This window comes from Ranitomeya variabilis, chromosome 2 (assembly GCF_051348905.1).
Source record: "Ranitomeya variabilis isolate aRanVar5 chromosome 2, aRanVar5.hap1, whole genome shotgun sequence".
In the NCBI taxonomy this organism is placed as follows: Eukaryota; Metazoa; Chordata; class Amphibia; order Anura; family Dendrobatidae; genus Ranitomeya; species Ranitomeya variabilis.
This window is the reverse complement of record NC_135233.1, coordinates 446,231,704-446,256,536: the sequence shown is the minus strand read 5'-3', so window position 1 is coordinate 446,256,536 and position 24,833 is coordinate 446,231,704. Positions and strand designations below refer to the sequence as shown.

Here is a 24,833-nt window from a genome sequence, read left to right as displayed (position 1 = left end):
AAATCAGGGAAAACCTTGAGCGGCGTCCTCTATCTACAGAACTCCGCTCCGAGCATTTATCCCCCCCTCCCCCGACAGGATCGGCAGAGCGCGGCGCAGGCAGTGCAGAAAAAGACAACGCAACGGAATCTTCACACCGCTACAATGTAACGGAGCGGTGCGAGAATGTAAATGTGAGGATCCGAGCTGTGTGGACGAGCAATCCTTATCTGCGGGTCATTGAGAGCCCGAATTACACTTTCCACTGCTACATCTTAATATATGTGCAGGGGGGGGAGATGTATTACCGCACCACAGAATAGTGAACATTGCCGGGTAAAATAGAATACACACACACACACACACACACACACACACACACACACACACACACACACACACACACACACACACACACACACACACACACACGTATAATGTGTGTGTTATTTTTATCATTTTTATTCAACCTATTTTCTCCTACGTATCATTGGGGGACACAGGACGAATGGGTGTTATGCTGCTGCCACCAGGAGGACACTAAGTTAAACACACACAAAAGATTAACTCCTCCCCTGCAGTATACACCCACGGCTGGACAATCCGGAGCCAGTTCTTACTTAGTGTCTCAGGAGGCACTTGGGTCCTCAGGACCCCACCAATTTTTCTTTTTGATTTAACGGAGAGAAGGGAGCGACAGGCAAATTTTCAGCCCTGATCTCTCCCGCACCAACAACGGGCAAGTACACGGAGCGTTCCTCCTGTATCCTTTCCCGCGACGATGGATGCCAGCCCTGGCTCACCTTTCAGTGTGGCGACGGTTCCCTAGCGTTCCGATCTCCCTCCCTCCTTTTCAGGCGACCATGGGGACTAATCATCCACCTAAGTCTCCTGGAGCCAGGGCACAGCCGGACAGATTGACAGGGCGTCCGTGCAGCCGTCCACTGCATCACCACTGTATATAGCGGTTGACACATGGCGGCAGTAGCTCTCCACCCTCTCCCTATCAAGGTGAAGGTGGATGGAGCATCGGTCCCATCGCACAAGGTAAGTGCGGGGACCGACGAGCTGGCAGCAGGGGGGGCCCCCTTACTCTCTTCCAATGCGGCTCTGCAGCCGCGGGGCAGCGTGCGGCTCTGCAGCCGCGGGGCAGCGTGCGGCTCTGCAGCCGCGGGGCAGCGTGCGGCTCTGCAGCCGCGGGACAGCGTGAGGCTCTGCAACCGCGGGGCAGCGTGCGGCTCTGCAGCCGCGGGGCAGCGTTATTCCTCTGTGGGGGCTCGGCGGCGCCCAGGCCCGGGCCGGACTAGCGCCCGCCTACAAGCACGCCGCCGCCCGCCCACGACACGCCCCCTCCCTGGGCGCTTCTCGCTCCCGAGAAGCGCCCTTCTCACATCTCGGCGGCCATCTTGGATCAGGAAGTGCGCTGACGGCTCTGCAGCACCGCAGCGCACAGGAGGATCTCCCTGCCAGCCACCGCAGAACTTAGGTGAGACGCACCCAATAGGATTGTCTCCCCCCCTGCCAGTACGCTCATTTAATCAGAAACATGTCACAGTCTAGGCATAAACAGACTGGAAAGACCCACTCTGTTATTTTTGCTGTGTGCACCTCCTGCAAGATATCTCTGCCCCGAGGTCACACTACTCCGCTGTGCTCCGCCTGCGAAACGCCTGCGGCACAGGATACTCCGGCCTCTGACCCGGAATGTACCGAGCCTAGTACCCCCGCATGGGCGTCCTCCCTCGCTCGCTCTGTGGCATCTTTGGAAAGGACGATACAGTCCCTCCGTGACCCGTCCCTTACTCAGGGAACTTCCACGGAGGTTGTAACGCGGTCTAAGAACCCTTCCCGGTCTAGAGGTCGTACTGTTTCTAGAAGCCCTCACTCATCCAAGAAAAGGTCCAGAGTAATTTCTCCGGTCCGTGATCAGCCCTCAAACTCAGAGAGCGATGTCTCTCGTCACTCTTCCCCGACTCATAGCAGGGAATCCCTCCTGGATGACGCATCCGACGCGTCCTGTTCTCCAGAGTATCGTCACGATCAAGAGACTCTAGATTCTCTTATAGATTCTGTTAGTCAGACGCTTCAGTTAGAGGATGAAATCCCGTCCAAGGCGGCTCATCCCGTGTCATTTGGGCGAGCCACAAAGGCTCATAAATTTTTTCCTACGCACCCTCAGTTCAAGGATATTGTAGATCAACATAGAGTCCGTCCGGATAAACGTTTCTCAGGTCAGAAGGCTATGCAATCAAAGTATCCGTTCGCTCAGGACCTAACTAAGGAGTGGTCTCAGTCACCCTCCGTGGACCCGCCAGTGTCGCGGCTAGCCACCAAGGCGGTTCTATCCTCCTCCGAGGGTGCGTCCATCAAGCATCCCACTGATAGACAAATTGACCAGATGGCTCGCTCGGCTTTTGAAGCCTCCTCGGCTTCTCTCTTTCCCTCTTTTGCCATCACGTGGGTCGCAAAAGCCATGTCCCATTGGGCAGAGTCTTTATCCTCTACGGCACTACGGGCCGACTTACCCCCAGAAATTTCACACCTGGCCACTCAGATCGCCAGAGCGGGGGACTTTGTAGTTTCCGCGTCCTTAGACGCGGCCAACTGTGCCTCACAGGCAGCGGCCAATGCTGTCACGATCCGCAGATCCCTTTGGCTCAGGGACTGGAAAGCGGACTCGGGATCCAAGAAATCCCTCACGTCTCTTCCATACCAGGGCGAACGTCTATTTGGGGATAAACTAGACAAAATAATCGCAGACTCCACAGGAGGAAAGAGCAAATTTCTTCCCCAGCAACGTACTTTTCGCCCCTTTCGCAATCAACAGGGCCGAGGCCGATATTTCCGTTTCGGCTCCAATTGGTCCAATCCCTCCTCCGCGCCACCTGGCGTCGGGAGAGGTCAGCGCAAGGACAGAGCCTCCCAGCCGTCTTACAAGCCTTCTCCCACTTGGAGAGGCAGACCCAGACAACAGGGATCCCGAGGGCCCAGACCTGGCAGGTCCCCACCTCAATGACTTTTGGCAAACACCGAAGGACACCGACAAAGTAGGCGGCCGCCTACTTTTCTTTCGGGACGCGTGGCTCTCGGTAGTTTCCGACCGATGGGTCCGCGACCTAGTGTCCTACGGTTACAGGATAGAGTTTGTCTCTCTTCCCCCGCCTCGTTTCTTCCAGTCCCCCCCTCCCAGGGCAAGGGTCGGTCAGTATTTCCAGGCTATAAGGTCGCTATGGGAAGATGGGGTCATCATCCCGGTACCTCAGAACGAGTGGTACCAAGGTTTTTATTCCAACCTTTTCATCGTACCAAAAAAGGACGGCTCAGTACGTCCAATACTAGACCTCAAACTTCTCAACAGGTACGTACGCGTACATCATTTCCGTATGGAGTCCCTCCGCTCGGTGATTGCCTCTCTGGAAGAGGGCGAGTTTCTTGCATCTCTAGATGTGCAGGACGCTTATCTGCACATCCCCATCCTACCGTCTCATCAGCGGTTCCTCCGCTTCGCGGTCCAGGGACACCATTTTCAGTTTGTCGCCCTACCCTTCGGGCTTGCCACTGCCCCTCGGGTATTCACCAAGGTCATGGCAGCTGCCGTGGCCATTCTCCATGCTCGAGGTATAGTGGTGTTGCCCTACTTGGACGACATTCTCATAAAGGGTCCCTCTTTTCGGTCCTGCTCAGAAGCAGTAGACGTCACGATAAATACCTTTTTGCGCCTGGGTTGGAAGATCAATTTCAAAAAATCTTCTCCAGTCCCGGCTCAAACCATATCCTACCTGGGGATGATCCTAGATTCCTCTCGGGGTCTAGTACTTCTACCTCCGGAAAAGGTATCCACTCTGCAGAGAGAAGTCCGAAAGCTTACCCAACCTCTCCCTCACTCCCTACGTTTCTCCATGAGGGTTCTCGGCAGGATGGTGGCGGCAATGGAGGCAGTGCCCTTTGCGGTATTTCACCTCCGTCCCCTACAGCACGCCCTTCTAGCAGTATGGGACAGGAATCCTGCCTCGCTAGACCGCCGTCTCCTGCTCTCTCGCTCAATCAGGCAGTCCCTCAGGTGGTGGACCAAGAGGTCCTCCCTGACTCGGGGGAAGTCCTTTCTTCCGGTGCACTGGTTGGTCGTCACAACGGACGCCAGTCTCTTCGGCTGGGGCGCTGTGTTCCGATGCCACTCGACTCAGGGTCGCTGGTCCCCGCAGGAATCCCAGCTGCCCATCAACATCCTAGAGATTCGGGCAATCCGACTGGCACTCCGCCAGTTTCAGCCGTTTCTTTCCGGCCGCGCGGTCAGAGTCCAGTCCGACAACGCCACTGCGGTAGCCTACATCAACCGGCAAGGGGGCACTCGCAGCAAGGCGGCCATGGTCGAGGTATCGCTCATTCTCCGCTGGGCCGAGACCAACCACTCCATACTATCAGCAGTTTACATCCCGGGCGTGGAAAACTGGGAAGCGGACTTTCTAAGTCGCCACAGCCTCGATCCCGGAGAGTGGTCTCTCCATCCCGCAGTCTTTCACCAGATATGCTCTCGTTGGGGGACTCCGGACGTGGACCTGTTGGCATCTCGCCTCAATTGCCAGGTTCCCGTCTTCATGGCCAGGTCTCACGACCCCTCAGCCTTCGGAGCCGACGCTCTAGTCCTCTCATGGCAGGGTTTCAGACTCCCATACATTTTTCCCCCAATTCCTCTTCTGGCAAAGGTAATCAGGAAGATCAGGGCAGAACGGATTCCAGTAATTCTCATCGCCCCGGACTGGCCGCGCAGGACGTGGTACGCCGAGATGGTGCAACTGGTCTCAGACGTACCCTGGAGGCTGCCAAGTCGCGCAGACCTTCTGTCTCAAGGGCCCATTTACCACCCGAACTCAGAGGCCCTATCTTTAACGGCGTGGCCGTTGAGTCCTGGGTACTGAGGCAGAAGGGTTTGCCCCAGACGGTTATATCTACCATGCTCCGCGCACGCAAGCCTTCCTCCATGCGCATCTACCACCGCGCCTGGAAGGCTTACTTCGCCTGGTGCAGAGATCGGGGTCGGTCTCCCCTCCAATTTTCTATTCCTCACATTTTGGAATTCCTCCAATCAGGCGTAGACTTGGGCCTTGCTCTCAGCTCTCTTAAGGGCCAAATTTCTGCTCTCTCGGTTCTTTTCCAGAGAAGGATTGCAAACAAATTGCAAGTCAAGACTTTCATCCAGGGAGTTTCTCATATGGTTCCACCTTACAAGATGCCCTTGGAACCATGGGATCTGAATCTGGTCCTCTGTGCTCTTCAAGAGCCACCCTTTGAACCCTTGCAAGAAGTGTCCTTGCGGTTCTTATCGTGGAAGATTGCCTTTCTCGTGGCTGTCACGTCTATTAGACGTGTCTCTGAGCTAGCAGCCCTGTCTTGCCAACCTCCTTTCCTCGTGTTCCACCAGGACAAGGTAGTTCTACGGACATGTCCGACTTTTCTTCCGAAGGTCGTTTCCTCATTCCATCTTAATGAGGAGATTGTTCTTCCCTCACTGTGCCCTGCTCCTTCTCACCGCACGGAAAGGGCGCTCCACACTCTGGACCTAGTGAGGGGTCTCAGACGTTATGTCTCCAGAACTGCGTCTCTCCGTAGGTCAGACGCCTTGTTCGTTCTTCCGGAAGGGCCACGGAAGGGTCTACCCGCTTCCAAGGCCTCCATTGCCAAGTGGATTCGTTCCGCCATCCAAGAGTCCTACCGTGTCAAGGGTCACGCCGCACCTCCGGGGATCAAGGCTCATTCTACCCGGTCAGTCGGCGCGTCCTGGGCCATTCGGCATCAGGCATCGGCAGCACAGGTCTGTAAGGCTGCCACATGGTCCAGCCTACATACGTTCACGAAGCACTACCATGTGCACTCTCAGGCCTCGGCAGACGCGTCCGTCGGTAGGCGAATCCTACAGGCGGCAGTGTCTCATCTGTAGCTCGTAGGCACGCACAGCATTTATAACTTCTTGTTGCCCACCCAGGGACTGCTTTGGGACGTCCCATTCGTCCTGTGTCCCCCAATGATACGTAGGAGAAAAGGAGATTTTTGTGTACTCACCGTAAAATCTCTTTCTCCGAGTCAATCATTGGGGGACACAGCACCCTCCCTGTTAGCCTAGTTTGGCTTGGTTATTCTTTTCAGTCTGTGTTTTTGACTATAACATGTTTTCTGTTTTTAACTGGTTTACTCCTACTGCTTTGTTACCGAACTGGCTCCGGATTGTCCAGCCGTGGGTGTATACTGCAGGGGAGGAGTTAATCTTTTGTGTGTGTTTAACTTAGTGTCCTCCTGGTGGCAGCAGCATAACACCCATTCGTCCTGTGTCCCCCAATGATTGACTCGGAGAAAGAGATTTTACGGTGAGTACACAAAAATCTCCTTATTTATTTATTTATTTTTTTAATCAATCGAGAAAAGAGAGGGGAAAAAGAAAAAACACTTGTAAATCCACTGGAACTCATGTTTTACTTTTTTTTTTTCTTTCCTTTTTGCTGCAGTTTTACGAAATCCTGGCAAAAATGTTGCAAGGCGTTGCTATTGTTTTGGAAGGCCACTGTTGCAAAAAAACAAAAACAAAACCCAGTGCATTGCCAAAAATTGTGACTTGATTTGTGGATCACCTGATGCACCCATGATTCCTATTTTTGAGGGGAAAAAAAACGGAAAAAATCAACACGTTTTGCTGCAGCTATTGTAAAACCTCTGCAAGAAAATGCTTCATAGATGCGACTAAGCCTTTAAAAAATGAAATTAATAGGAAAAAAAAAAGAGTAAAAAAAATTGTGAAATGCAAATCTGACTTTCTTTAAAGCATTCAGATCGGGGATGCAGCACAAATTGACCAGGGCAGAGGAGTGCAGGATAGCTGGGTGACATCTCCTTGTGCGTGCTGTAAAGGGGGTTGGCATATTTCTTGGGGTGTTTCTCTATACAGTGTCTCTAATGCATTTATGATTGAGCATCAATCCGAACATAGATGGATATTAAAAAATTACTATAAAAATATTATATATATATATATATATATATATATATATATATATATATATATATATATATATATATATATATATATATATAATTTTTTTTTTCCTTTCAACCAGTTTTAGGTTTCTTTTTACATTCCAACCTTTTTTCCCATGACCTTCGAAGACCTTGAGACTGCAGTTATTAGTGATGTGTTATAGGCTGTGTTCACATGTGGTTTTGCTTGCAAAAATCCCACAGAAAACTCCATCAATACATGTGAGCGAAGCCTAATAACTCTGATTTTTTTTTATTTTTTTTTACAGATCAGAGATTTTAATTTCTTTGCACCGGGTTAAATGCCGTTCTGTAAATCCGACCGATTTGCTGACGCCATGAAAAAAAAAATAGCAAAGGTTCAGGTGTCAATCGAGAAATCGTTGTAGCAGAAAATATTTGGATTTCTTCATGAACTGCGCTCCTGGCCTCAGATAATCAATTAAATGCTCGCGGTTCAGCTCTCTGGTCCTGCCCACGTGGCTGGACGAGTCGTGACTATTAATTTGCCACCTCCATGTCTATTATGTGGCTCCCCTGGAGCCAGCGGGGCCATGTGCCATTGGCTGAGAGACGCTGTCTGTGTCCGAGCGTTTCTACAGCACGATTGCCATAGTAAATCACATAGACGTATTGAAGGACTCATTGAGATCACCCAGCTTTCCTGTAGCCCTGAACGGCACATTCTGAGTAGTTCTTCTCCACCCGTGTAACTGCGGCATAACAAGGCGCAGTTGGGCTACATCGTACATTATGGCCATGTTGAGGTTTTTTTTGTGCAGTCACAATAGAACTGTATAAACGAACCTTTACTGATCTGAAGTCTGGTGGCCGCCATATTGCTTCTTTATTAAACAGACTTTGAATTGTAGTGGGCTTTCTCTTTTGTAATGGGTTTTGCTACTTTGTTTAAATTTTCAATCCTCTTTATTGCATGTTTAATTGAAGGTAAAAATAATTTCATAAAAAAAATGTTGCACCATTTTTTTGCATTAAAAACGGTTGCCGTCTATATCCTCTGTTGTACTTTTAATTTCTGAGTTAACTGAGAAATTGTCAGAGAGTTATTACAGTCTGAAGGGGAATCTGTAACTCCTTTATCTGTAATGTTATTTTATTTTGTACTTTGTTTTTTGTTTATTTAGTATTTTGTATTGTGTTTTTAATTTTTATGCGGTTTCTGGGTCTGCTAAGTAGTGTGAGATTTTTCTGTTATTTCCTTTAAAGTACACTACAATGAACCTCACCGGTGGCTGATACCAGAGAAATAGTGGTGTTTTTCTAGTTAAAAAACAAATAAATTTAAGCCATAAGTCTACTGACACATACTGTGGAGTACAAGATTGTTGCAGTCCCTCATGTGACCCTGCGCTGAGAACCTATGTAATGGAGACGGGATTAAAAACACAACAATAAAATGTATTTACAGCGATCGTGAAAGACGAAAAAAGTGAAAAAAAATGACTTTCTTAGTAGATGTGATTTCAGGCGTTTCCTTGTCATTTTTATTGATCACCTTTTGCAGAGCTTCATGCTTGAGATGGCAAACCCAATTTGCATTATATTAGTTGTAATTACCGCAGAAGATCACTTCGCGGAGGAGGAAAACCTAACAGTATCGCCGGCAACAGCCGCACTCCGGTGGGGGAAAATCATTGCAAATTAATGCAATTCACTTAGAGATTTTTATTTTTTTTTGCAAATAATTCTAATTACGGTATTTCTGACAAAGAAAATGTTGTGTTTTTTTTTTATAGACCTTTTACTATTTTTTTCTGTTTTTATTTTTTACAAATTTTTTAATTTTTTGCTTTATTACTATTTTTCTTTTTTACTACTTTTATTTACTATTTTTGTTTTACTTTATCTTTTTACTTTTTTTATTTTACTATTTTTTGTTACTATTTTTATATTGTATTTACTTGTATTAAATCTATTTTTTTTAAATTATAACATAACATTATATATATTTTATGTTATATTACAAGTTAAAACATTTTTCACTCCTCCCTAAACCAAAGGAGGGGTGGAAAAATAAAAATAAATTACACTCCTAATAAAAAATAAATTAAAAAAAAAATTCCTTTATGCTAAGTTTTATATTTTATTTAATTTTTTTCCCATTTTCTCAGGACGCAGTGCGGACCGAAAGCTACAGGAACTTCATATACCAGAATCCTGATATATTTAAGGACAAGGTGAGGAAAGGCAGCTCTCGGAGAGATGGAAGCTGTGACGGAGCAGGCGCTGGTCACGGCAGAGCAGGATGGCGGTGACAGCCGGTGATTTAATATGCCGGAGAAGTATAACTCCGAGGATGTTCGTCAAGTGCTGGAGACTGCTGAGTGCAGATAACGCCGGATTGCTTTTATTTTCCGCCTTTTATTTATGAACAGGCGGATGAGCGTGTGCTCCGGAAGGCGGTCGTTTCTTGGGGGGAGAAAAAAAGCGATAAAAAAAAAAAACCTTACCCCAAAGTGATTACAAAATACATTTGGCTATGAATTACAAAAAAAAATGTAAAAAACAAAAAAACATTTTTGTATAAAATACATAAAAATGTGAGTATACACTCCCATCATACCTGCTACACTTAGAACAATTTATATTGCAGTTCTGGTCATAGGAGCTGGCAATCTGTGCATCGATCGTCATCAGTCCCATTGTTTGACATCTCCATATTAAAGGATGGCTTCCTGTAAATGGATTTAACCTTTATTACATATTTTTATTAAATTCATGTATTTGAGGCTAAAAAACACTTTTAGAATTGGGTTCCATTTACAAATTAGCACCAGTCTCGCTTTTATAGGCTTTTTTGTTACTTTGTAAGTTCTACTTTGGTGCGGTCTGTGGTCATAAATCAGCTGCAAAGCTCAGAAAAAGGCATAAGAATTAGAAACTCTACATCAGGCCATAATAATGAGCTCACTGATGGATTCTCAGTTACCTCATTCTGCAGCCAGCGACAGAGCGGCTGTAGAAGACAAACTGCATTGTTTTTAATGAAAGTCAACTACAAAGAATTTGTTTTCTTAGCCCCAAATACATGTATTTAATAAAATAAATTGTCTCCATAAGGTAGACAAGCCAATAACTACATTGATAGGATTTAAAATGATTCTTCTATATATTTCCCTCTCGTAATGTTCGCCAGGGTTCGGTGTTCTTATGAAGTCTGTAGACTTAACCCTTCGGATGCACTTGTGCCGTCACTGTTGTCACCCTACTTTCCTATGGGACAGACAAACCCTTCCCTGCAGAGCTGACACTCTACACTTTGCCTTGCTGTGTGCGTGGTATAGAAGTTGTCGCGGTTCATCCCCATCTTCTGATCGGTCGCAGAGCTCAGTAGTACATTTTCTGTAAGTAATGTTCACCACCTCCGTCCGATGCATTCGCCCGGGCACGTGTCGCCAGGCCGTGCTGTGCCGTCATCTGCCGCCCTCCAGTCACTGCCGCAGTTGGCTTGCTGCAATCCTCAATTATAAGGGGACGTTTTGCACTGCAGAGGCCGTCTCTCTCGCCCTCGCTCTCTGTCTCTTGGATCCTTACCCTGTGGATGCTGCTCACCCGAATGTAAAGAGCAGGCGTCATTAACCCCTTCAGTTACCAGCAGGAAATCTCACAGCTTGTCTAGATCGGCCACATGTGTTTTGAATAAATTTGACAATCGATGTAAACCGTGCGGCTACAGACTATAGGCTTGTGTGTGTGTGTGTATGTGTATATATATATATATATATATATATATATATATATATATATATATATATATATATATATATATATATATATATATTTTTTTTTATATTTATTAGTGCCTATATCCTGCAAACCTTCAATAATCGGGCATGCTCTCTATCAGTATGGCACCAGACGGGTTCGCTTCACCCTTTTGTTACGACTGCTATTAAATCGGGCTGCATGAGATTAGAAGTGGCTGCTTCTACCTATAACATCACTATTTTTTCTGAATTTTGCAGCTCAGCCCTGCAGACCTTATTATGTACGCAGCCGATTCGCCAAAGCGGAAAAAAAAAACAGCGTGAAATCCGCTGCAGGTTTTATTGCAGATTTGTCTTTGCATTGCACAAAGTGAAGTGAGATCTGCAACAGCAAAGTGACCGTCTGCAGATTGCAAATTTCCAGTTACTGAAGCTCTCTCCAGATTTCGGTGCTGCTACTGTAATTAGCAGCGCATTTTCCATATGCAAATCCTGAGTGGGAAATTGAAATTGCTCTTAAAGGTAACCTGGCAGCTACCCCAGGCCCCTCATATGGTCACCATGTATTTATGGATCCCTTTATATACTTACTAATGAGACCCTTTAAGTGGCTTATTGATTTTTTTTATTTTATTTTATAACTGGGCTAATTAATGGGTGACTAGTTGTGGATGCGTACTTCCCAGACTAAAATCGGGATGCTTTATTGTTATCTCCGATGACATCGAGGGACCCCCAGTCACATTACATTGATGGCCAAGTCCACCATTAATGTGTATAGAGGCCTTATGAATCTTTGGAGAGTTGCTGCTGTCATCCAGGGAAGCTGTGGCGGGGTTCCACACGTGGCCATCTCCGCCGTGGTCCTCACAGTTTATAACTATCCGGAGTTGTCCAGATTGTGAAGGTCTTTTTCTGTCTCTTGCCGCTGTCTGATTCATGCATGAGGTTACATAGAGTTGGTGCCTCTGAGAGTTTTTCCTCTTCACCTCCTTGACTCGGTAGGTAAGAGCCCCTGATGTGAAAGCTATGATATTGACATCCGATCTCTTGCATAGGTCGTACTTGACGTTGGCTGCGGTACTGGAATTCTATCAATGTTTGCAGCAAAGGCCGGCGCCAAGAAAGTGTACGGCGTGGATCAGTCAGAGATCATCTACCAGGCCATGGACATTATCCGGTGAGTGACTGTGGAGCAGCGCCCTCCACCGGACCCTTCATGGGACCCTAATGCCTTGTGCAATCAATATATCTATACAGCAAGTTGCGCAAAAGGATTAAAAATGGCACTCCTCAGCCATGTTAATTTTCTTAGACATCAGGTTGTCTTTTGATTGCCATTTTCTGTTGTTCACTTTTATATTTTTTTACTTTAAATGTATTTATTGTGGGCTAAAATCATTTTTGTAATTGGGTTTCATGAAATACTTTGCACCTTTGGCTGCTATAGCCTCTGTGTTGTAATGTCTAATGCAGAATGAGTTAACTGCAAATCTGTCAGTGAGCTCATTCTGATGGAGAGTTTATAATTCTTCTATCTGTCTTTTTCTGAGCTCTTCTCAGCTGATATGACCACAGAACACATCAAAGTTGAAATTTCAGGGTTAACAAGGAGCCCGTAAAAGCAAAATTTTGAATATTTTTTTAAATGAAACTTGTCACAGATGACACTGGGGGAGAGTGTAAAGATCCCACTGCTGCCACCAGTTTGTCAAGAAGACGCAACTCTGCTGCCTCTAATCATCAGGACAATCACGTGAATGACTGATGAGTGATGGACGAGGCAACGTTTATAGAGGCTGATTGGACACCCGTTACAGGTAGCGTATGGCTTCCGGGTGTGGTTTACAGGACAAGAGGAACGGTACTATAAAAATGTACAGGGGTTGGACAAAATAATGGAAACACCTGGAAACATTAACAAAAGTTAGTTTAATATGGTGTAGGTCCACCTTTTGCGGCGATTACAGTCTAAATTCTCGGAGGTATGGATTCATACAAGTTGTGAATTGTTTCCAAAGGAATTTTAGCCCATTCTGCAGTTAAAACACCCTCCAGTTTTTTGAGCGACGATGGCGGTGGAAATCGACTTCTAAAAACTTGAATTTCTAAAATCGACCATAAATGCTCAATAATGTTGAGGTCTGGGGATTGTGGAGGCCAGATGAGATGCTTCATTAGAATGTTCCTCGTGCCATGCTTTAACGATTCTAGCTGTATGAATTGGTGCATTATCATCCTGAAAGATGGCGTTCCCCTCCGGGAACCATTGGATGCACTTGGTCGCCCAAAATGCCTAAATTAATCTCGGCTGTTAATTCTTCCACGAAGGGCTATCATTGGCCCGGCGGATCTCCACGAACATAGAATTATTCTTACCGTTAATTCGGTTTCTAGGAACCTTCCACGACGGCATACGGAGGTTGCCTCTTTGCCCTAATGGGGAACAGGAAATGGAGAGGTTAAAAGGCCCTCCCACCTCCCTCTCACCAGTGACTTATAACTGAAAACCATAGCACCGGTTTACCTTGAATCCCAGATTTAAATCCAGGATATAGGGAGGGAAATAGCGCCGTCGTGGAAGGTTCCTAGAAACCGAATTAACGGTAAGAATAATTCTATTTTCTCTAGTCACCTTCCACGACGGCATACGGAGGAATACCAACTAATTGGCGCTAGGGAGGGACAACAGCCTGGAGTACTTTCCGGCTGAAGGCTAAATCCTTGTTGGGCATTACATAATGTCTGGAGAAAGTATGCAACGAAGACCATGTAGCTGCCCTGCAGATTTGCTCTGCTGATGCACCTGCTCTTTCTGCCCAGGAGACTGAGGTTGATCTAGTCGAATGAGCCTTGATTCCCACTGGAGGAGTTTTGTCTTGAGCCAGGTATGCTTCTGCTATTGCTCTCTTTATCCAGTTGGCAATAGTACTTTTGGCTACCTTCTTCCCTTTGTTTTGTCCCGATGGATGGACAAATAGATTCTGGTCAATTCTGTAAGAACTGGTTTGTTCTAGGTAAAATAATACAATGCGCCTGACGTCCAGCATATGGAATCTCTCTTCTTTTGGATTTGTAGGATTTTGGCAAAAAGAACGTAGAACAATTTCCTGAGAGCGGTGGAAATCTGATACGACCTTTGGAAGAAAGGAAGGGTCTAGGCGCAGTATTATAGAGTCATGTCGAATGGACAGGTATGGTTCTCTCATTGAGAGGGCTTGTAATTCTCCCACCCTCCTTGCTGATGTAATGGCTACTAGAAAAATTGTTTTATAGATCAGATTTTTCTGGGAGCAGGAGGATAATGGTTCGAAGGGGGTACCTGTGAGCCCTTGTAGCACCAGGTTGAGATCCCACAGTGGTACGGTTATTCGTTTCTTAGGGTTCATTCTAGAAGCTGATATCATGAACCTCTTAATCCAGCGATGATTTGCCAGATCCTGATCAAATATCGAACTGAGGGCGGAAGCTTGAACTTTTAGGGTGCTAGGCCTGAGGCCTATTTCTAAGCCTTTTTGCCGGAAAGTCTAGAATTTTTGATAAATTCGGATTGAAGGGATCTGGCACTTCAGGAAGACAAAAAGATGAGAATTTCTTCCAGATCTTATTATATATAGCAATGGTTACCGGTTTCCTAGATTTTTGAAGTGTGGAAACCACTGCCTCTGATAGTCCTCTGGCTCTTATTATTTGGGCTTCAGTAGCCATGCCGCCAAATTCTATTTGTGGGCATCTAGGAGATGGATTGGTCCTTGAGAAAGAAGGTCGTCTTCTATCGGAAATTGGAACGGACCATCCGCCTGTAGATCACTATCAGGTTGTACCAACTCCTCTTTGGCCACAACGGAGCTACCAATATGGTTGGTGTTTGTTCTTCCCGCACCTTCTGCAAGACTTTCGCCAATATCGGAATTGGTGGAAACGCATAGGCTAGCCGAAAATTCCATTTCTGGGCTAGTGCATCCACTCCTTTGGAGCCGTCCCTGGGGTTTAGTGAGAAGAAGGCTTCGACTTTCGCGTTTTGGCTGGATGCAAAGAGGTCGATTTCTGGAAGACCCCATTTGTTCACCAGCATCTCGAAACTTCGGTTGCTCAAACACCATTCCCCCGGATGTATGTCCTGGCGACTTAGATAGTCTGCCTGAGTGTTGGATGAGCCTTTCAGGTGAACTGCCGTCAGGGATAAAAGATGTCTTTCTGCCCAGGAGCATAGTCGGGCAGATATGTTCTTCAGGCTGTTGTTCTTTGAACTGCCCTGATGTCTGATGTGGGCCACCGTGGTCACATTGTCCGAATATATCCGAACGTGATGTCCCTTGATAAGATGACCTCCTACTAGCAGGGCTTCCTCTACAGCTTTTAGTTCTCTGTAGTTGGAAGACTTCCTGCTTGTTGACTGGTCCCAGAGACCTTGGAAAGGGGTGTGATTTATCATGGCCCCCCAGCCTCTTTTGCTGGCATCTGTCGTAACTGTAGTCAGTGGGACTTGTGACCAACTGACTCCCTTTTGTAAATTTTTTGGGGTTATCCACCATGCCAGGGAGGCTTTGACACGACCTGGTGTGTACAACCTTTTGTTCAAAGAACTGGGATGACCATCCCAATTCTGCAGGATATGTGCCTGAAGAATCCTGGAATAGGCCTGGGCCCATGGTACCGATTGGATGCAGGCTGTCATCGATCCTAGAAGAGACATGCCTTCTCTGATTGTAGGGGATCTGGTGTCCCTGAATGTCTTGACCTTTGATAGTAGGGTTAGACGATGTTCCAATGGGAGGAAGGACATTTGTCTTGCAGAGTCCAGAAGAACTCCCAGGAATCTCCTGCATTTGGAGGGTCGTAGGTGAGATTTCTCCAAATTTGGCACCCATCCGAGAGATGTTAGAATATCGAGAGTCTTTGATACATGAGACTCTCTAGGGTTTGTTTGGTAGGAGCCACTAACAAAAGGTCATCTAGATACGGCACTATACAGACGCCTTGCCTCTGGATAAAGGAGACTACTTCCCCCATTATTTTGGAAAATACTCTTGGAGCAGAGGAAATTCCAAATGGAAGAACGTTGATTTGATAGTGCTCTATCAGACGCCCCTTCTGTACTGCAAATTTGAGATATTGGCGATGTCTCTGGTGAATGGGGATGTGAAAGTAGGCATCTTTCAGATCGAGAGTGGCCATGAAGGAGTGCGGACCTATCAAGGGAATGGCATTTCTCACTGATTCCATCTTGAACCTTCGGTATTTGGTATGCCGATTGAGACCCTTTAGATTTATAATAATACGGGACTCGCCCGATGGTTTGGGAACCAGAAATAGACGAGAGTAATACCCCCGATCCCTCTCCGATTCCGGTACCTGGGATATCGCATTTGACATCTTTAGGGCCCTGAGACCCGACTCCAAAATGGACTGGTCTTTCAAGGAGGGAAGGGAGGTGACTTTTAGACCCCGTGGGGGGGGGGGAGGAAATGAATTCTATTAGGACACCCTCTTTGATGACATTGAGGACCCAGGGGCAACTGGTGATGTTTTGCCACTGGGAAACAAAATTTGAAAGTCTCCCCCCCCACCGGGTCGAAGTCACCGCTTCTCCTGTTGAGATTGTTGCTGCTGTTGCTGAGGGATAAGGATGTTTATCCCCCCTCCCTTCGGGTAACTCCACTTTCCGGACTTGCCTTTCCCTCTTTGAGAGGTTTGGGCCTGAAAGGGACGAAAAAACTTCTTTTTGGGAGTTTTTTGTTCTGGGAGGGCTTTCTTTTTATCGGTTGCTTTCTCCAAGATGTCATCCAGAGAAGGCCCGAAGACGTAGTTACCTTTAAATGGTATGGCGCACAATTTGGCCTTGGAGGTGATATCACCAGACCACATTTTTAACCACAGCGCCCTTCTAGCTGAGTTAGTCTGTACTAATGACCTAGCAGCAATTCTGATAGTTTCCATAGAGGAATCCGCTAGGAAACCCGTGGCTCTAAGGAGACTGGGTAGAGAGTCCAACAATTCAGCTCTAGACGTGCCCTGGGATATGTGAGATTCTAGTTCACCTATCCAGCGGAAAAGAGCTCTAGCCACACATGTTGATGCAATATTGACTTTGAGGGCTACCGTGGAGGTTTCCCACTATTTTTTTAACAGACTTTCTATTTTCCTGTCCATTGGATCTTTTAACTGTGACGAATCTTCGAATGGAAGAGCCGTCCTCTTAGCCACTCTTGCCACCTGAGAATCAACTTTAGGGATATCCCATTTGGCTAAATCCCCTTCTAAGGGGAATCTATGCTTCATCTCGGATGGAGTACTGAGACGTTTTTCAGGTAATTCCCACTCTTGGTCAATCATATCAGATATATTCGAGTGGATTGGAAACCCTACCCGTTTACCCTTAGTTATGCCACCAAACATCTGGTCCTGTATGGACTGTGGTTCTGGCTCCTCCTCCAGCCCCATAGTACTGCGTACGGCAGCTACTAAGTCCTCAATCCAGTCTGAAGAGAAAATATACTTAGTAGCTTCAGAGGTTATAGGGGACGTAGGTTCCTCCCGTCGACCCGAGCATGAGGCATAGGAGAGGTCTGACTCAGATTCAGAATCCTCCTCCTGGATTTTCCTTTTTTTTAGCTGGAGAGTGTGGCGGAGGGGGTGGGGGGGTAAAGGCCGCTAGGGAGGATTGCACCTCTTGCTTGACCAAAGAGCGGATTTCCTCTAGTAAAGAAGGTTGCTCTGCCCTGACAACCTTGTCAGTACAGGTCCTGCCGAGTTTTTTTCTCCCATAATGGTGGCAGCTTAATGTTACAGATGGCACACTTCTTTTTAGTAGTAGTTTTTGGGGCAGACTTTTCTCCCTGTAATGAGAGGGGAGAGAGAGTGATGACTAAAAAATACCCCCAAGTTACTACCTAAGGACCCCTGTCCCTGCGGCACTTACTGTGGCAGGGGCAGCGCTGGGCTCTGCAAGCGCAGGGCAGGTACTGCTCTCCATGACAGGACAGTCTTACCTGCGACGTTTTCTGGCAGGTTTTATACTCAGCGGTATGTTCCTGCCCCCAGCGATGTGAAAAAACCTCCTCCCCTCCATGGTCCAGCGTGGAGGACGCCGTCCTGCACGAGACACCGCCGGCGGAAGTGCCTCCAGAAAAGACCGGAAGTGACGCGCGCGATCACTTCCGGGTCGCCAGCGGCATGTGGAGGAGAAGGAGACCGGAGAGCTCCAGGAGGACTCCGGTCAGGAACGCTAGCCTGCTTTGCCCTCACGGGGGCGCAGGAAGGCTAGGAACAGGTCCCGAGGACACCGCAGCGCGGCGCGACGGGAGAAGCATGAGAGGGGAGGTAAGATACGACCCCATGCTGCCCGGTTACATACAAGCCAGAGCTTGTTAGATGCAGCAGTTACCGGCCACCACTGCATATGAAGTAAACCTCTCCTGTCCCATGGGGAACAGGAAAGACACTGGTGAGAGGGAGGTGGGAGGGCCTTTGGAAGGTGACTAGAGAAATAGCACCCCTGATCATCACAGAACCTCCACCATGTTTTACGGTTGGGAGAAGGCAGTCTGGATGGAATGCTTCTTTCGGCTGTCTCCAAACGTACACTCGGCCGGAGGCCGGAAATAGGGTAAATGATGATTCGTCTGAGAATATCACATGTTTCCACTGCTCGAGGGACAAATTCTGTAGGTTTCTACACCACTCTAAACGCTTGGAAACATTTGTCATTGAGAGCAGAGGGTTTCTTATTGCAGCTCTTCCGTGGAATCCAGATTTGTGCAGCTCCTGACGAACAGTTTTTGTGGAAATTGGGTTCTGTAGATGTTCATTGAGCTCAGCAGTGATTTTCGGAGCTGTGGTCTTGCTATCCTCTCTCACAATTTGCTTTAGAGTCCGACGGTCTCTCTCAGTCAACTTCGACTCTCGGCCGGACCTGTGCTTTGCTGCGGACGTTTTTACTTCTTTTTCAAACGCAGTCATTACTTTGGAGACGGTACCTCTTGACATGCCAAGCATTCGGGCACTTTCTGTTACACTAGCGCCTGCCATACGAGCACCAACAATTTGGCCTCTTTGAAAATCCGAGAGGTCTGCCATTGGTATCAGGTTCTCATAAATGTTCTTACAATTCTGCAAAACAATCAGTTAATTTACATACACATATCACATAACACAAATAATCAACTACAAAACATTACCATATGTCATGGTTTGCATGTTTATCACATGTTCGAAGATTATGATGCCAAAACGTTTGGAGTTTTCCATTCTTTTGTCCAACCCCTGTACATACCGCATGTAATTTGGAAAGGTAGGCAATGGTTATAAAAAATACACAAAGATGATAGAAAATGTAAACAAAACAATACTGCGTGTACAATCATACATACCGCATTTTTCAGACTATAAGACACACCGGACCATAAGACGCACCCCAAATTTTCAGAAGAAAAATAGGGAAAAAAATTAATGCTTCAAATGAGGGTCCATCTTACAGTCCGAATTCAGCATACCGGGGGTAGGGTGTGATGTGGAGCGTGGTCACAGGAGGTGTTCGGTGGTCTGGCAATGATCTGACTCATCCCAGGCTGGTGCGACAGGTTCGGTGGTGCGGGGGGCTCTGCCATTTTGTGAAAGCCCGGTGCCCCCACACATCAATCCCAGGATGGTGCGCGGCAGTTTCGCAGATGCTCGGTGGTGCGGGGGGTCCACTGACATTTTGTGGAAGCCCGGACTCCCATACTTCCATTGCTGTAATGCTGTGATCTCCAGGTAAATGGCTGCTGGAGGTGGCGCATGCGCACAATGAGATCTTGACACCAAGATCTCGTCTCCTGAGATCTCAATCTCCACATGCGAGGCCTTCGGCGGCCATTGTCTTGGAGACCACAGCATTACAGCAATGTAAGTGCCTGGGATGGATGTGTGGGAGCTCTGTGATTTTCCAAAATGTCGGTGGAGCCCCCGCACCACCGAGCATCTCCGAAACTTCCACGCATCAGCCTGGGATGAGACTCTTGGTAAATTCATCCGGACTTTAAGACGCACCCCCATTTTCCTCCAAAATTTTAGAGGATAAAAGTGCATCTTATAGTCCGAAAACTATGGTAATTAAAGGGATAACAAAAGTAGTGTACTAAACCTGATGTCCCGGAAATGGATCAGAGCTTAGCGGAGGGAGATACTCTTTAGGAAAACGGGCAGAACCCACAGCAAGCTGTATCTTTCAAGGACTGAAAAAATGCAAAAACCCAAATTCTGCTTTTTATTAGATAAGTTATGCCCACATACCTCCCCTTGGTTAGCTCATATTGGGGGCTGGTTGTGGTCTTTTTTAGAAGTTTCAGATCCCCAGCTTTCAGGATATCTTCGTCCCTGGAAATCCCAGGTGATAGATATTGTCATCATGTTTCCTATTGCGATTATACCTTTCTATAAAGATTAAACATGGCATGGATAGCATCATCCATCTGCTTATTTTAAGTTGGAGCAGTTCTAATGTCCTTATTGTAATGTGAGTGAATGCATAATGTTTGTCCCTTTACTGCGACGCCGAAAATATATCTCCCATAAATATCGGATCGGTGCAAACCCCAATATTCATCATTGATCACTGCCTTCAAAGTGTCTCAGACAAGCCCTTTGAACAGGGGATGCTCTTGCCTCGTAAGTGTGCTTTTCCACTTCTGCGTAAACGAATCCTGGGCTTAAAGTCTGGTTTTCAGAGCTCATCTCCTGTTGTAATTACCTTTTCACTGCAGGAGGTCCCCACTTCAATGGAAGATGAAGTGTCAGCTCTTACTTCCCCAGTTATAATTAATCCCATATATTCAGCTTGAAGGTGATATGTCCCCTCTCCGGAGATGTAATTATTAATTTAAATTTTTCTCTTATGACAAAACTCCATTCATGAAATGATTTTTAACCCCACACACATGCATTGGGTAAAAAAATAAGTGTCCAATGGTGGACAACCTCTTTTAAAGGTGAATCTCCTTGTTCCTCTTTCTTTTTTTGTGAATCGCCTCTTCCATTTACGTACAGCATTTTTTTTTTTCGTGATTTAGTACTCATTACTTTAAAGGGTCATTCCCTAAAAATCAAATTCTTTCCATAGCATAGGGGATAACTTGCTGATCGAGGTTCTGACCGCAGGGACCCCCAATAATTCCGAAATGTGGCCTCTGCAGCCCCCTCTGGAATGGATTGGAGGTGCACATCCTCAGGATACTTTCCAGCTTTCAGCGGCTGATAACAGGGAGTAGTAGATTGCACTCGTCTGCACAGGAGGAATTGCTAAGCTTGTTACCCTGCGTTTATTTGCAGGCGTCGGCTTTTTGCAGAGCTCTTTTCTTGATCGGTGCGGAGCCTGGAGTCGTGCAGGTGTTCGGGGGGCTGACACCAGAGTCCTCGCGCTACTGATTTTGGATGGGAGGCAGAACGCTCTGCTGGACTGTGCGCGGAGCGGCTTGGCCTGCAGCCTGACTTGGAACAGACCCTGGTCATGCTTGGTGTCCTGAGCTGAGCTGGCGCGGTCAGCCCCCCGTCCGTCCCTCCGCACAGCCAGTGTCTGCTGAAACGACGCAGGGTAGATTTTGTTCCTTCAGGGTTTAAGGAGCGGCTCCATCTGTTTTCCAGTCTGATGTCCTTGCAGGTTCTCGGTGTTGTAAGCTGACATTGATTTTCTTTGTCTTCTATGTCTGCCTCGCGTCTCGGCAGATCCAGGAGCACCAGACCCTTCTAGTCAAAGCAGGAAATGCCTGAAAATAACTGGGTGGTGTCGCTGGTCATATAGGGCCATGTAGGGGTTAACCGCCAGCAATCATCAATATGCCTCCTTACGGCTTTATTCTGCTGCACCGTGTTCTTCCAGCACTTTATGTGCTGATTTTTCACAGCCGAAAAGGCTGGTAGTGAAGGAATCTCCGATCACGGCCGGTTAATTCTCAAGATCGCTGCTGTCAAGAGAAGCTCTGTAGCATGATCAATAGGGTCGCCCTCCCCTAAAACCATATCACTGAGGGTGCCAGCAGATTAGGGGCAGTTTCGCACGGCTCTGGACTACTAACGTGGCTTTAGGATGATTAACTCTTCATATCCCCCTCCAGCACTGGAGTAGGTGCTATCAGTGACTCCAGCTTGGCCGCATTGTCTGTTGGAGTCTGTGGTTTTCTGGAATCCACTACCTGTCTCATCTAAGGCTCTGCTTGTTCTGCTTGTGGGTACTGTAATTCCACTCATCATTCTTGCAGCAGCTTGCATCCCGTTATTTAAACATTCATGGAAACCAAATGTCGTGTGTAGTAACACTGCGGCTTCCTTTTCCCTCAGCCATGACGATCGCTACCTTTAGGATCCAGTTTTTACTGCGGTCATCAAAAATGGCTGAAATTGATCTTTAAAGGGAAACTTAAAGGGCTTGTTCAAACAAAAATTAGTTACCCAGGAAGTTGGATCTTTAAAAAAGTATATTAGAATGGATACCCCCAACTGGAACCAGCACATTCTGCTTCGTGATCTGTTTCGGGAAAAAAAATGGAGAAGTCAGCGTTTCACCAGCCGCAGAACTGCTGCGGTCTGTGATTGGCTGCATCGGTCAAGTGACTTTCTAAAGAAAGAATATCTGATAACGCACTGCTCATATCCCTGACCGCTGCAGACAAACACATCACTGTGGCCTTGGCACAGCAGCGACTCCTCCACTTCCTGCTCCGACACAGACCGCAGCGCCGCATGCGATGCATCCAGGTGGGTGACGGTAGATGAGTTTTATATTTTTGGAAGTTCAAGCCCTGGGTACATTTTTTTGCTGGATAACCCCTTTAAGGAAAAAAATGAAGTACAGTTCATGTAGTTTAATAAACAAGCAATCCCTGCATGTGTTGCGGCTATCGAGCATCAGTGAGACATGCAGCCGCGGGAACTCGGGGTATATTTTTCGAGCACGCCAAAGACACTTTGTTAGCACTCGAGCATGCTCAGATAACACCTTATCCCGGCACATTTGCTCATCACTATCCATAGGATATTGAATAATTTACTGGTCTCTGGGGGTCCGAATGGTGGGATGCCCAGAGATCCCTAGAGCAAGGGGCCCATCAGAATGGAGCGGAGATCAAGCACACACACACTGCTCCATTCATTTTCTATGGGACTGCTGGGTGTAATGCTCGGGTATCTAAGTGCTGAGACCCCTATTCTCAGGGTAGGTGGGGGTCCGAGCCTTCAGACCCTCAGATAATAATAAAACTTGCCACAAACTATAACAGTGTAGTAATAATCCATTGCACAAAGTGTTTAGATGATCTTGCAACTCCTCATTCTCCAATCATATCCTATAATAGTCATTTCCATATAATAACTATAAAATATAATCTTTTTTTTTTTTTATAGTCTTAATTGATATTTTATTCTCTCTGTCCAGTTCAAGAGTTCACCGCCCCCGCACCCTAAGCAGTTTCTCATCCTTTTTGTTTTGCGAGGTCGTCTTTTTCAATTACGCCTTTAATGAGATTCCCGGGTTGCAGCGGCTGCCGGCAGGCAGAGATAGCGCGGAGAGGACAGAGATAAGGGCAGGGGCTTCGGCGCAGGGAATAATTCTAGTGCTGGCAGTAACATTAGCTGTCATGTTGATGGGACGTGGACGGAGATGGATCCTCTGCTTTGCAACGAGGGCGAAATCTCAGCCCCGTCGGCTGCATTTATCTCACTTTTTGTGTGTTTTTGTAATATAAGTGCCCCCCACATGGACAGATGCCCAAATTCACCCAACCAGCACTAAAGTGCCCACCTGCACCTTGCATAAAAATGGAAAAATGTGCAATAAAAAGATGAAAAATTTAGTTATTGGTCAAAATTTTTGCCAAAATACGCACGGTCGCCTCCCACGTCAAGGGTCCTTATACATTAATATTCTGACCTGGTGTTTGATAAGGCTTATTCTTTTTCTGTGATGTTTTTTTGACATAGTTGAGTAGATCCGAAGTGTCATGGTAGTGATGTAGTTGAGCTGGGTTTGTCAGGAGGCACATAGTCACAGTGCAGCAGAGTATAACTGGGTATGTCAGGAGACACACCATGACAATATAGTAGAGCTGGTTATGTGACGAAGCAGAGATTGACAGTGTAAAATAGCGGAGTTTCTCGGGAGATGCTCAGTGACTATGTAGAAGAGCCCAGTGATGTAGCAGAGCTGGGTGTGTTAGGAAACACAGCCTATACAGAGTGGTAAAGGTCCGAAATAGTGGCATGGATGCCAACTACTTGAAATCTCAGGCGGCATCTCGCCACCTGCGCTGGACTAAATGGCTTTGGTGATTATATTCACGGGCGTGCAGATGGAGGACGGAGCAATCTACGCTGGAGAGCAATCAAGGAGAGGCGAGTATCATTGCTGATGTGCAGACCCGTAATATACTCTGTACTGGATCACTGCAGAGCGTTTCGGCACTTTATGAAAGTTGGGTGACGTGCTCGGGGGGTCTGTCATGCGGACCCCATTGCTTGTCTCCCATATTTCCAAACAAATGATTATTTAATTTTTATATATCTGGGATGGAAGGTGATTTAATGTTTCTGGTGAATGTCCGGAAATCCGGTAGTCTCCGCAGACCCCGGGGATTGTTGGATGTAGTAGTGCAGGGATGAAACGCGTCGGTACAAGATGCTGGCGTGTGATTGTACGTTGTGTCTGGACGCGTCGCACTTTACAATGTTCGTCTCTCGCTTTCAGCCTGAATAAGTTGGAAGATAGAATCTCGCTGATTAAAGGAAGAATAGAAGAGATTGATTTACCGGTGGAGAAAGTGGATATAATTATATCTGAATGGATGGTAAGTCGCACGTCGCTGGGGATGGCGGCATTATTCATGCCGAGAAATAAATGACATTTTCTTGCTTGGGACTATTTAAAGGAACAATGTCAATAAGAGACATTTAGATTTTGTTGATTTTCACATCATTATTAAAGGGACAGTAAATATGAAATTTATCGATTTGCATCAGAGTTAAATGCAGTTCTTTGTTATCTGTTATTAGCCAACTCATTATGGGATGTGGTTATTAGGAAGACAGATGAATATAGCTCACTGATATCAGCCGCTCCTCTTATATTACTACTGT

The 24,833-nt window shown here is 46.7% G+C and overlaps 1 protein-coding gene across 1 annotated transcript in view; it reads left to right on the top strand.

The window, feature by feature from the left end:
• PRMT3 (protein arginine methyltransferase 3) overlaps positions 1–24,833 on the top strand; it is a 111,362-nt gene that overhangs the window by 10,676 nt on the left and 75,853 nt on the right. Inside the window, exons 8-10 of the mRNA XM_077287181.1 lie at positions 9,135–9,200; positions 11,789–11,910; positions 24,445–24,544. Of these exons, the coding sequence (XP_077143296.1) occupies positions 9,135–9,200; positions 11,789–11,910; positions 24,445–24,544 (288 nt within the window). The remainder of the gene's footprint in view (positions 1–9,134; positions 9,201–11,788; positions 11,911–24,444; positions 24,545–24,833) is intronic.